Here is a 12,266-nt window from a genome sequence, read left to right on the forward strand (position 1 = left end):
TCAACATATCTACATTTAATACAGTTTCTCAAGCTCTAAGAGTTCAAGAAAAAAAAAAAGAACATGACAAAAAAAATGAATATCAAGAAACAAAACCTGAAATACACCAACAAATTATGTACACCACCTGCAGCCCAATACAATCCACTAGCAGGCCTAATTCAACACAGACACATTCAGCTGAAAAAGCCTGTAAACTAACAGCACTCGACTAAAAATGCAGTTTACAGAGAGAGACTGAGGTACAGATGAGATACGGTTTTGTAACTCTTCCAGCATTTCTGTGAAACGGGTCGGGGGGCCACGATGCTGGGGAACTTTAACTTTCTTAAACTTTAAAGTTAGGTTCACACAGGCGATTGGTTTCCGCAAGCTTCTGCGGCCGATTTCTTCGAAACTGTGAGGAGAAGGTGCATAAAAATCAACAGCGAGAAGGTGGAAAAACAAAAAAACCCCAGAAACACAGCTTATCTTTGTATTTTGATACAAAGGAGAACAAAATTCACTTCATGCTTGATGCGAGCGTCCACTGTCATACCAGGTAAACAGCACGAGACACAGACAGCACGGACCAGTCCTCAAAGCAGCTGATGTAATCGGTCCAATCCAAACATTTAACGGTTTTAAATTATTATCCAGCAAAAAGAACACATTTATTGGGTTTTTTTTGTAATACAGCATTTTGTTTTCTGCTTCCAGTTTAAAGGCCTTTCAGTTCAAGGCTCGTCATGAAAACCTTAACATTGTCCTGATACTTTAAAAAAAGCATCTTGAATTACTGAAGGTTAAGTCCAAACCTAAGGAATATATAATGAATACATTCAGTTCATCTCAATTGTCTGTAATGGGGTGTGATTGTTTAGTTTTATTCACATATCAAACTAATAAAAACGTACACTGTGGTGAGGTGGCCGTATGAGAAAGGGACTCGTTTCCCTTTCCGATTATCGATTATTTTAAAACTTGCATACAAACAACCCTCGTTCGCGACAGGTTTTTGGCATTTTAGTTACCACTTCGATAAATGTACATTAAGAAGTGGATGAATGCTAAATTACTTAATGGAAAAAGATGACTAGAAAATACTAGAGTAAACATCAAATAAGCCAATGTTTTCATCAATTCTGCCACCAAAAGTGTGGATTTTTTTTTCTTCTTCTTTTTTTAAAATAATTGATGGTTTGTGTGAAACACTGGAGTGCAATGGTGATGCTTTCCGACGACTGTGGCACTCAGAGAAAGAGAGAAGAAGAGGGAGGACCTGAGAGAGAGGCCCATATTTGAGTAAAGAAAGGAGTCGGGCTTGAAAAGACCAGAAACATCGTGACAGAGAGGAAGTCAGAGAGAAAGACTAGAAGGAGCAGAATGAAAGGAGGTTTTAAAGGGAGCGGCAGGCCATGGATGCCTCAGACGGTGAAGATAAGGGAGGAGAAAATGGGAGAGAGAGGAGGCAGACCAAGATACGTGGCTCCCGTTTGGTAGTCCTTAGTGTGGCTTTTCCTGCTTGTGTAAAGCACATATCCAGGCAAGGGGTGATCTGTTCTCTATAGTCTTGTGTTATCCAGGCTTTGAGTTGGGTTTGGGGGCATGAAGGAGAAATGGGAGCTCTCTCCTCAGTAGTCCTCCACCCAGCCGTTCTCCTGGATAAAGGCGTCTATCACTTCCTTCATAGCCAGGTTGGGGATCAGCTGATCCTGGGTCAGGGGACTCCTGGTGACTGGGTCAAAATGACCAACTCGCTGCACAGGGAACACGTTAAGACACAGTGTTAGCGTCAATGGATGATTTTATGAAAATAAGAAAAAAAGAAGCACACCTGCGCTATGAAATGCTACTCTGGCAGAATGAAAACGTGCTGCTGGACATTATACATTAATTATAAATGTGCAGCATACGTTGAAATACAGGACAGAAGGCCAAAGAGAGTTTGTACAATTCTAGGGAGCTCGAACTTCAATATTTGGCATGACCATCTTTATTTTTCAGCACAGTCTGAACACAGTCTCAGCTTTTGTCGTTTCTTTAAGTAGCCGTCAAGACGCACTGATGACAATCTGAACCAGAAAAATTTGGAAATTTGGATTAACTTGTGGGGATAGGTTAATTGGATAATCCAAATTGCCACTAGGTATGAATGTGAGTGTGAATGGTTGTCTGTCCCTGTGTGTTAGCCCTGCGACAGACTGGCGACCTGTCCAGGGTGTACCCCGCCTTTCGCCCTATGACAGCTGGGATAGGCTCCAGCGCCCCCCGCGACCCTGAAAAGGATAAGCGGAAGCGAATGGATGGGATGGATGGATGGATTAATTCACCATGTTTCATAGGTTCAACCACAGGAATTTGAACAAATGATGTGTTTATGAGACAGGCTGCTAGTGAAAAAGAGCTTAAAGATACAATTTAAATAGTGTTTTTTCCCAGGGTGGGGCGCACTGTGTGTGTGAATGGGTGGATGACTGGTTGTGTAAAGCGCTTTGGGGTCCTTAGGGACTAGTAAAGCGCTATACAAATACAGGCCATTTACCATTTAGACACAGCACTGGTTCGTCCTTTGAGTTAGGTGCTTTTTCTATGCTTTATGTTGCTTAAACAAAAAAAGAAAACAAAACAAAAAAGGCATTCATATGAATACTGAGTGAAGAAGCAGCAGGTCCCCATAGACAAAAGTTGAAAGAGCTTCAGGAAGCCTAAAGAACTATTGCTTAAGACGGCTTAAAAAATAAAAAAGTCAAGAAGCGGGGCTCAAGACTTTTGCACAGCACTGTAAGCAACAATCATTTCACCTGTAGGTGCTCTTCAATGTCCTTGCGATCATAGGTGATCCCACTGGGTGTGATGCAGGGCTCCCTCATCAGCTCAAAACTGATCTTCCCACAAAGATAATCAGGAATCTCTCGCTTCTGACGGGAACAAACAAAATACAAAGAAGCATCACTCTGACCTAATACTGAGAGATCCTGTTCATGGCTCCATCCCCTAAAATCAGGGGTGTCAAACACAAGCCCCGGGGGCCAGAATTGGCCCGGCAAAGACTCTGAGCCGTCCAATGGATGGCATCAGAAAATGTAAATATTGGACTTTTAACTGTATTATCACAAGTTTTATAACATTTATAACATTTCCTAAACATGGCCATTCATATTACACTAAAGTAACTGAGTAAGAAATAAGCAATTAGATGAGGAAAAAAGTTCCAGTTTTTTCACTTTCTACAATAGAAATTTCTGGGATTTTTTTGTAATTTTCAGTTTAACTTCTTAGACTGATGGAGAGAGAGTTCGTATGGTTGGGCCCACTTAATATGAAAGTGGGTTTATGTGGCCCACGGTGTAAACTCTCATAGAGCCTAGAGTCACAGCTTAAACTGTTAATTTTTTCTTGCTATAAAATGGTAACAAATTATAGCCACAGTAATCCGTTTTCCTTTCTCACCCTTTTCAGCTTTTTTCTATACCAATTATATATTAAAGACTGTCGACAGAAGTGCCACAAACCCGAAGCTACTGAAGTTGAAACTCTTTGAGTCAACTTTTCTCTAAGCAGAACACCTTCTGAGCCAGACGGGAGAGAAACACTCGGCAGACGCGACGGTGTCGTTTCAATTACATGACAATTGCCACAGCCGACAACTATCTATAGCGAGAGCCTTGGCACACAAGCAGTGACCGTTACCATAGGAACAGCAGCAGTCGAAAACAAAAAGTAGCTGTTTATCTGAAGTCCAAGTGGATTTTTAAAGAGATCACAAGCCTTATGTCAACATGTAGCCTGACTGCAGACAGAAACAAATGTGTGTATTTACAGTAGGTATGCGTGTACTGTTAGCATCTGTCTGTGTTAGCCAAGCTGTAGGCTAATCACGGATTTGTCAGCGTTGCACGAGTACGAAGCATTAGTTAAAAATCGTACTCACTTTTCTTTTCTCGTCCACTTGAGAGAAGAGCTCATCCATATCCATTAGATACTTGTCCTTTCCACGTCAGGGTTTCAGAACAACCGGACATATGAATGAATATTCAATTTCATTTTAAAAAACACACCAGTTTAATATTTGTTCATTAGAGTGACACTAATTACAAAGAGTAAACAAAATGCAAAAACATACATGTTTTGAGGAGATCTTGGCAGCGTCGCCTCCATTTTGATTGTCATCTTGTTTTTCTTTGTATTCTTCTAGTTCTCTGCAAAAATAAGGAGCTAATTTAAATTTATCCATGCAAGACAAAATGACACCTACATGCCAAATTATCAAAATAAAAATGAGATTGTGGTGCTTCAAAGCCTCACCTTTCCTTCTCAGCCAGTATAAGTTTGGTCAGATAGGCGTGTAACTCGTTCTCCTGGTTGATGCGCTTCTCCTCAATACTGTTCCAGCGTTTTTTCTTGGCAATGCGCAAAGCACTGGGGATGTCATCTCCGAAATTCAGCCTTTGTTCTTTTGCCAAGTTATAAGCTGTAAAAGAAAAACACAGCTACAGCAACGTGGCTTTACAGTTAAAATGCTGCCTTCAAAATATCTAAACAAGGTAGATTCAAAGATGTTAATTAGGAGTGCGACAGTTCTGAATCCACAATACAAACATCCAGCAGTGTTCCCACTAACCCTCTGACTTGCAGCTCTATTACTAATCAGCGTACTGATGTTACAGACAGGCCAGACGTATCATGTTATTGTAAAGAGCAGGTATGTAAATACATATGGGAAATAGCACTGGCAATAGCCATGTGTAATAATAATGTAATTAGCCATGTGTAACCATTAAAGAATGCCAGTTTGCTAAAAGCTGATATTAAAAAAAAAAGTTCCTCCAAAGAACAAACTGAGTTTCTCTTTTGTTCATGATTAAACTGTAGCCACCTAAGATTCACTATCAGTGTTTGCATTAACAGTGAGTAACCATGACCTGCACTTATCTAACATATTTTGTGTACTTTTCTTCTTAATCGATCAGCTGCAGCCCACAACAAAGCCATGGGCTGACTTGGAAGTCAGCAGCTGCACGAAGCACTGCGATAAAGCGCTCAGGGAGTCTGCAGAGAGTTCGACCTGTAGAAATATCTGCAAGCCAAACTTGCCAAAGATACAGGCTCTCCATGCAGGGAGGAGCATCCCAAAACAAGTTTGCTAAACTGGTGAAAGGCTCTCCTATACTGTGAGTTATTCCACTTTTGAAAAGTGATTTATTTCTCATTAAGTTGTGGAATTACTTTGGTCCATTTTTCACGACTGAGTAATAGGCGGGCTTCCAGTTTTTTATAAACTAAGCGAAACTAGTAGTCACAAATCATGGTTAGCGTTAGATTGGCGTTTCAATTATCACTGAATTACTTTCTGTAAAGTCTCATAACCATACATTCATACATCATTTCATATAGTGAAGCTTCATCCAAGAGAAGCAACCATAACACTGAGTGGAGACAAAATTCCAGCTTTCCTTCCTTCTAACATATCATTACACTGACAACAGCTCATGCAAACATATGCTGTGCCTCAGAGAAGAGCTCCCAACCCTGTGAGGCCTCACTGATCTTAACAATTAACTTTCACATGAATGAGGAACTGCACGAGTAAATTTGTGCAATGCACCAGCAGCATTTTCACCATCATTCTGGAGTTTTTTCTGACCTTTCTGTAGGTTCCCGATGGCCTCATCGTAGTTCTCCAGCTCCAGGTGACACTGACCCAAGAAGAAGTGTGCCTTAACTGATTGACTGTCCAGCTCCAGCGCATGCTTACAATCTGCCAGGGCTTTGTCATGCTGCTGCAGCTTCACATAGCAGAGAGCTCGGTTGGTGTAGTATACTGCCACGGATGGATTACGGTTCTGTAGAGAATCAGAGGACAATAAACGTGCATTGTAACCTCATTTTTCATCCAGAGGGAATCTGCATCCACTTCGTTTCACTTAGCTTTAATAAAAGAAGAAGAAAACAAAGACATCACTGCAGCATTTGTGTCAGAAATTACTCACAATAGCTTTACTGTAACACGTAGCAGCCTCCTGGTACTTGCGGCAGAGGAACAGCCGGTTTCCCTGCTCCTTCAGCTCCTGCGCGGTGGAACTCTTCTCCGGGCTGCCGGCCATCTTCTCCACCGGCTCCGCGGGGCCCGCCTCGCCCTGCTTCCCTATCCTGTTCCCCGTCTCTTCGGCTGGCTAAACGACAGGTTTAAGAATGCCCCGTCCTTCCTGAGGTCACACACACACAACAACAACAAGAACAGAGACACCGTTTCAGTGAACATTCACTGCAATGCACCTGCAATGCGCGTCTTGAGCGAATTAGGTGCAGTGGGTTGATGCCACCCAAAAGGCATCCGTTTAATTTGCTGACTGCGCTCACAGCTGAAAACTACAGCGAGGTGGCTGCACCGCCGGCGAGTTAACTATTCATGTGACGGATATCAGAGGCGAGTCAATGAGCAGCACAGCTGGCTATCACCAAACATCACATAGCCGCGGTCCTTAGCATTGCATTTAAGCGCAGTGTTACACTGAAAGCTGTAGACGAACTGTTAACCTCGCTATTGTTTTACTCACTAAAACTGAAATACAGCCGTTACACAAGCACACACACGGACAATGCTGCTAACTCTGGTCACCAGCAGACAAGAGATCGCTGCTATGCTAGCATGGCTAAGCTAGCTCAGTAAGCGATGTTGTCGCTTAATGCCGGGTGGCTGGCTAGTTTGAAGACAGTAAAGCTCACTCACTCGATATAACCAGCAGCTAGTTAGTAGGTTAGTTCTGTAACAATTGTGGGACTGAAAGAGTCGTCTCGACATTTGTTAACCACAGAAAAGAAAAACCAGCTAACGCTACGTTAGCTTATTTTCCACACAGCTCACTGAGGTTTAGTTTACCTTCTGTCCCGTACAGGGTTTGTTTCGCGGTTATACGGTTTTCAACTCTTACCTTTCAGCAGGAATCCCACATCCAAGAGAAACCAGTTTTATGTAACTCAAGATCAAATCTTTAATCGATTAATTTTTCCCCCATACGAGCTGTCATGACAGGTTGTTGTTATGCTGACGTCAAGCGCTTTGACGCGAACTCGACGGAAGCCGGGAGTATGACCAGTCCAGCTTCATGTCTATACAGCGCATACCCTTAAGTTCACCCAGTTCACACCACATCAATATGAACTTCCGATTAAATAGACAATTAAATACGACCATCTAACTGTATAAACAGTTTCTATAAGCATAATTACGAGCTGCATACATGCAATCGGTCTTCTAAGGTGTGCATTCTTCTTCTTCTTCCGCTTGCTCCCTTTAGGCTCCTAATGGAAATCTGACCATCTCTTGTGCTATTCTAGTTCCTATTGTTGGTTCCTGTCTCTTTCACTTCTTAACTAGCCTACTTCAGAGGAGACACGCTTAATTTTAACAATCTACATTCATTTGAATACATTTCCTTTTAAAAAATATTATATGTGAAAATTAATCATCAAAATCTACAGTTAACAAAAAGGGTACCTTTGAGCATCTCAAAATTGCATCTGTGATGATATGAAAGAGGTAATATATCCACCCATTCTGTCTCCAGTGTGCTCTTAAATGACTGCTACAGCCTTCTGAACTTCCACTGTGGGAAAAATAAAGAAAGCTAATAACTGAGAAGAGAAGAATGACTGCTTTTGCGCAGAGCAAATTAAAGATTAAAAAGTAGAAATTTCACACTGATTATCTTGGATGACTTATATTAATTCATAAAGTTCATACATAAAAATCAACGCTGTCACAGTGATAAGGTCACAAGTTCTTTTCCAGAAAACAAAACCATGAAACATTTTGCACTTAAATGCCAAAGAAATTGGTTTAGTTCAACTTCAAATACAAGAATAAAAGCGCTTCTCCGAGTCAGCTGACACTGAGAGGAGGGCTGATGAAGACTAACCCATCCTTGATAAAATATGTATTATATTAAATCTGCAGTGTAGAGGCTTTGCAGACCTGAAAGCTGGAGGTTCAACCGGCTGCACAGTTTCTGTCTCCCTATAGAGTCAAACTGTGTGCATGCACCTCAGCAGGCAAATACATAAGACCTGTGTGTGCTTATGAAAGAAACAGAAAAGATGAAAGACTTATGGAGCTGGCACAGGAATAAGAAGTGCTCCGGGGACTGGAGGGTGGAGAAGGATGCTGTTTGTGTGGCCCAGCATGGACATCAGCAGCTTCCTCTGTGTCCAGCCTTTTCCAGATCCTTCCTCCACCTCCTCTCTACTCTCGCTCCATTACCTTGTCACTTTCTATCTGTTTTTATTGCCGGTCCACCTTTTCTCTTTCTATCACTCCCTCGCCCTATCTTCCTACCCACTTCTTTCACATTATGTTATTCGTCTTTCTTTCTCTTTCCTCCTTCTTTCACGCTTTTACCCCCTCTGTTTTTCTGTATTTCACCACTCTATCTTTCTCCTGTTATTCCTGTGCTGTTTCTTTACCTCTCTCTCTCTCTCAAAAAATCTCCTCCCCGCACCTCCACCTGTGAGTGTTTGTACTTGGAGTTGAGTTCTCCTCATCTTTATGTGTGTTCTCCCTGGGATGCACATACAGATACAGTGTACAGTTTGGTTCATATAAACTGAACATGTTGTGAATCAGTGAGCCAGCAAGAAACAGACACAGAAAAAGGAAGTCTATTATTTCCTAGTCAGCTGCTCCAGCCTCTGTAAGAGTTAGATCATTATCCTGAAGAAATCCTGCAAGCATATCATATCAATTCAACAGAGAACTGTTAAGATTATGTTTTTCCATAAACTTCAGGAAGGCACCTACACTCACTGACCCCTATTTTGCCTTCAGAACTGCCTTAATTCTTCATGGCACAGATTCAACAAGGTGCTGGAAACATTCCTGGAAACATTAGTGCATACTGAGATGAACGCATCGCACATTTCATGCAGATTTGTCAGCTGCATATCCATGATGGCAATCTCCTGTTCCACAACATCCCAAAGGTGCTGTGTGGGTTTGAGATCTGGAACCATGTTTCCATCTGTGACCCTACCATCTGGATGTTGCCACAGAACCCGAGACTCATCAGACCAGGCAACATTTCTCCAATCTTCTGTTGACCTGGTGTGGTCTTCTGCTGCTGTAGATCATCTGCTTAGAGGTTTGACATGTTATACATTCAGAGATGCTCTTCTGCATTCATCTGCTGTAACAACTAGTTAAATTAGACTCAAAGCAGTCTGTCCATTCTCCTCTGACATCACCCAGAGAACTGCAGCTGATTGGATAGTCTCTCTTTTTCAGACCATTCTCTGTAAAATGTAGAAATGGTTGTGTGGCAAAATCACTTTTCCTCCCCATTCAGACGCTCAGTTTAAACTTCAGCAGGGCGTCTTGACCACGTCTACATCCCTAAATGCATTGAGATGCTGTCATGTGATTGGCTAATGAGATATCAGTGCATCAAAATATCATCTCAATCTCAGACGTACTTTCCACTCATTCTTTTCTGGTTATTATTAAAATATATATAATTTAATTCCTCAATGATCCCTCAGTTTTTCCCCCCTATTATTTTTGCACTCTTTACTGCACTACTCTTCTCTGCCTACTGTACAGCCTACATGCATCATGTGGCTGAAGAAGAGAAGCACAACCTCAAATCACCAGCAGGAGGCGCTGGATGATAAAACTTCTTCCAAACATCTTTTCTTTTTAATGGTTAAAAAAGTTTCTTTGGTATTGGAGAAAATTAAAATAAAAGTGAACGAAGTAAAATTGTACTAACATTAAAGTAATACGTGATGTGCAAAAATATTCAAAACCTTTCATCACAGTTGTGGTTTAATATGCTCAAGGAGGGGTCCGATTAGGGAAATAAATTCGGCATATATGCGAGTTGACATCCCACCCACAGAGAGGGCTATAGATGACCTTTATGGGCCTTTATCATATGCACAACATTCAAGTTTAGCAGTGGAGGAATTAGCAAGATGCGATTGAGGACAGGGTCACTTTCATCCTAGCCTGCTGGGCCTCTGTAAAGACTCCACACAGAGATCAGTGTGTGAAGATTAAGCCACATCTCCTGAGCAAACACACTGATAAATGTGTGAAGGGGGCCTCTACAACACAGGACCACCAAGCCCTGTGTGTCCCCCAGCTGTGTTTACCTATCTCCACCGGCCTGGTCCCCGGATCCTTCAGAACACCCACCTATCTAACTAATCTGTAGGTCACAAGAACACAAAAGTCTTCCCTCCTGATTTTAATTGAAATGGACACAATATCAGAAAAACTTTCACAGTTTACTGCGGGAAAAAAACTTTAATAAACTCAACGTAATAGTTTTTTTGTTTGTTTTTTTAACAAGTGAGAGTCTATTTAAAATGTTAATGAATTGCACTTACATCTTAACTGTGTGATTTTTCCACAATAAAATAGGTGTTACATGTCAGCAATAATTTTATGTAAGAAAATCTGTTGTATGCACTGTTACAGGTTTGTGAGGAATCAGTATTACCTTCTTTCACATGTATTTTCTTATTTACTTAGATTCCTTTATTTGCACCCAGTCCAGTTTTCTCAATGCACATCAGAATTCTGTCTTTTAAGAAAAGATGATAATTATACTCTTATAATATATCTGTAGTGTTTGTCTGTACAGCAGGGATGGCTCGTTACTTTACCCTGGAGCAAAATGATGAGGGACAGTAACACTTTCTAATACGGCCCATATTAGAGCCCAATATGGCACAGGCCATAATCTTCCCTTTTTACATCTCTATTTTTATATTCATTGTGTTGATGTGCATGATGGATGTTTTATTGTTCAGTTGTCTTTTTATTAATTGTCCTTACCAGCATACTTATCAAATAAGCAAAAATAAACATTGGAAAATTAGGCCTACACTGCAAATAAATCATATCTGGGACTGCATTCCCAGAAATGTAAGTGCATTTGATTTGCAAATGCTTTGGTCATTGTTGAGTTTTTGCAAGAATAAACATAAACACACCCTCTTCAGACAATTTTATTAAGGAAATTTGAAAGGGATTGGCCGTAAGAAAGTACTCGATCAGTTTTCTGTGCATTTCCCAGGTGTAAAAATCTATGTAAACAAAGTTGCATGCTAAAAAGGTGGGAGAAAGTGAATAGATTTGGTGCTTATCAATTAAAATGGTCCGCTGTGTTTAAAGTATTCATTGCTTACATTTAAACTCCCTCCATCACAGCTTTTCACCAACTCCTCCCATTCAATATACCAACCGTCGTCAACCCCCCCATCAAACCCAACGGCTGCCCACTGCACCAGCTGGCCGCGCTTCCAGTCACCTTGGCAACGAGACCAGGAAGTTGCCCGGCTCCTCTGGCACAGCTGAAAAGCTGCCACTTCCTGATTGAGTCTGGTCTTTCTTTCTCTGTGTGTAGTCGTTTTCCCATTTGGCAGTGGTCTCCACTATTTAGCGCCAAAAAGCCTGAAAAGACAAAAAGAAGAAAAAAAAGGGGGGTGAACACACTCTCCTTAGGACTGAGCGAAACCCCAGGTTCAAAACGGGAGACACAAAAGCAGCATTTATCCACAGTGGTGGCTCTTAGGTGGATTTGCTCATTTTGAACAGACAAACATTTTATAGACTTATGGCAGTTTCTTCAAGTGGGTCTGAATGCAACGTGTACAAAACAGTAGAGAAATAAATGCACAAAAAGTAGTTCTACTTTGTTTTCTATAAGAAGATCAACACAGGAAAAGAGTAAATTATTCATGTTCTCAGATATATGTCTAAAAATGTTTGCAAACACGCTGCAATCTGACTGCTTATTCATGCATAAATGAACACACATCAAGCTCTCTGTTAGAATTTTCCTCTTCATGTCCATTGAATTAGCCTGCTCCTTTGGTCAAATGCATAAACTTGAAGATCCATCAGGTATTTAACGTCACTTCCTGTTTCACCCAGCTGGATCTTTCTGACCTGAGACACATTTGATCAATTTGTAAGAAGTTTATATTCCCACAATAACACAGATGATTTTTATTTTTTGCCTTTTTTCACAAATTTGGTACGAGTGGCCCTCTGTGTGCAGGACGTATCTTCATTTGACAAACAATTAAATGAAGTGGTTAAGATCAGATTCTTCCTTAGACTGGGACAAAAAAAGAGAGATCACATTACTCCACTGTTAGCAAGCTTGCACCGGCTCCCTGTGGATTACAGAATCCAAGTGCACTGTTTGTGTTTAAAGCCTTAAATGGTCTTCCACCTGCATGTGTTGGATATACAGCGTGCATATACTCCCATATGG

The 12,266-nt window shown here is 41.1% G+C and overlaps 1 protein-coding gene across 1 annotated transcript; it reads right to left on the reverse strand.

Moving 5' to 3' along the window:
- Positions 1-883: 883 nt before the first annotated feature.
- On the reverse strand, positions 884-7,027 carry stub1 (STIP1 homology and U-Box containing protein 1). Its single transcript, XM_085360638.1, has 8 exons — positions 6,915-7,027; positions 5,973-6,188; positions 5,627-5,825; positions 4,288-4,453; positions 4,106-4,181; positions 3,914-3,970; positions 2,784-2,900; positions 884-1,739 (listed from the first exon to the last, which is right to left on the reverse strand). Exons 2-8 carry the CDS (start codon positions 6,084-6,086, stop codon positions 1,614-1,616), a joined length of 855 nt encoding a protein of 284 aa, XP_085216764.1. The 5' UTR covers positions 6,087-6,188; positions 6,915-7,027; the 3' UTR covers positions 884-1,613.
- Positions 7,028-12,266: the final 5,239 nt, after the last annotated feature.

This window comes from Diplotaxodon limnothrissa, linkage group LG8 (genome assembly GCF_057381915.1).
Source record: "Diplotaxodon limnothrissa isolate DT_005_m linkage group LG8, D_limnothrissa_male_GT1.1, whole genome shotgun sequence".
NCBI classification, from domain to species: domain Eukaryota; kingdom Metazoa; phylum Chordata; class Actinopteri; order Cichliformes; family Cichlidae; genus Diplotaxodon; species Diplotaxodon limnothrissa.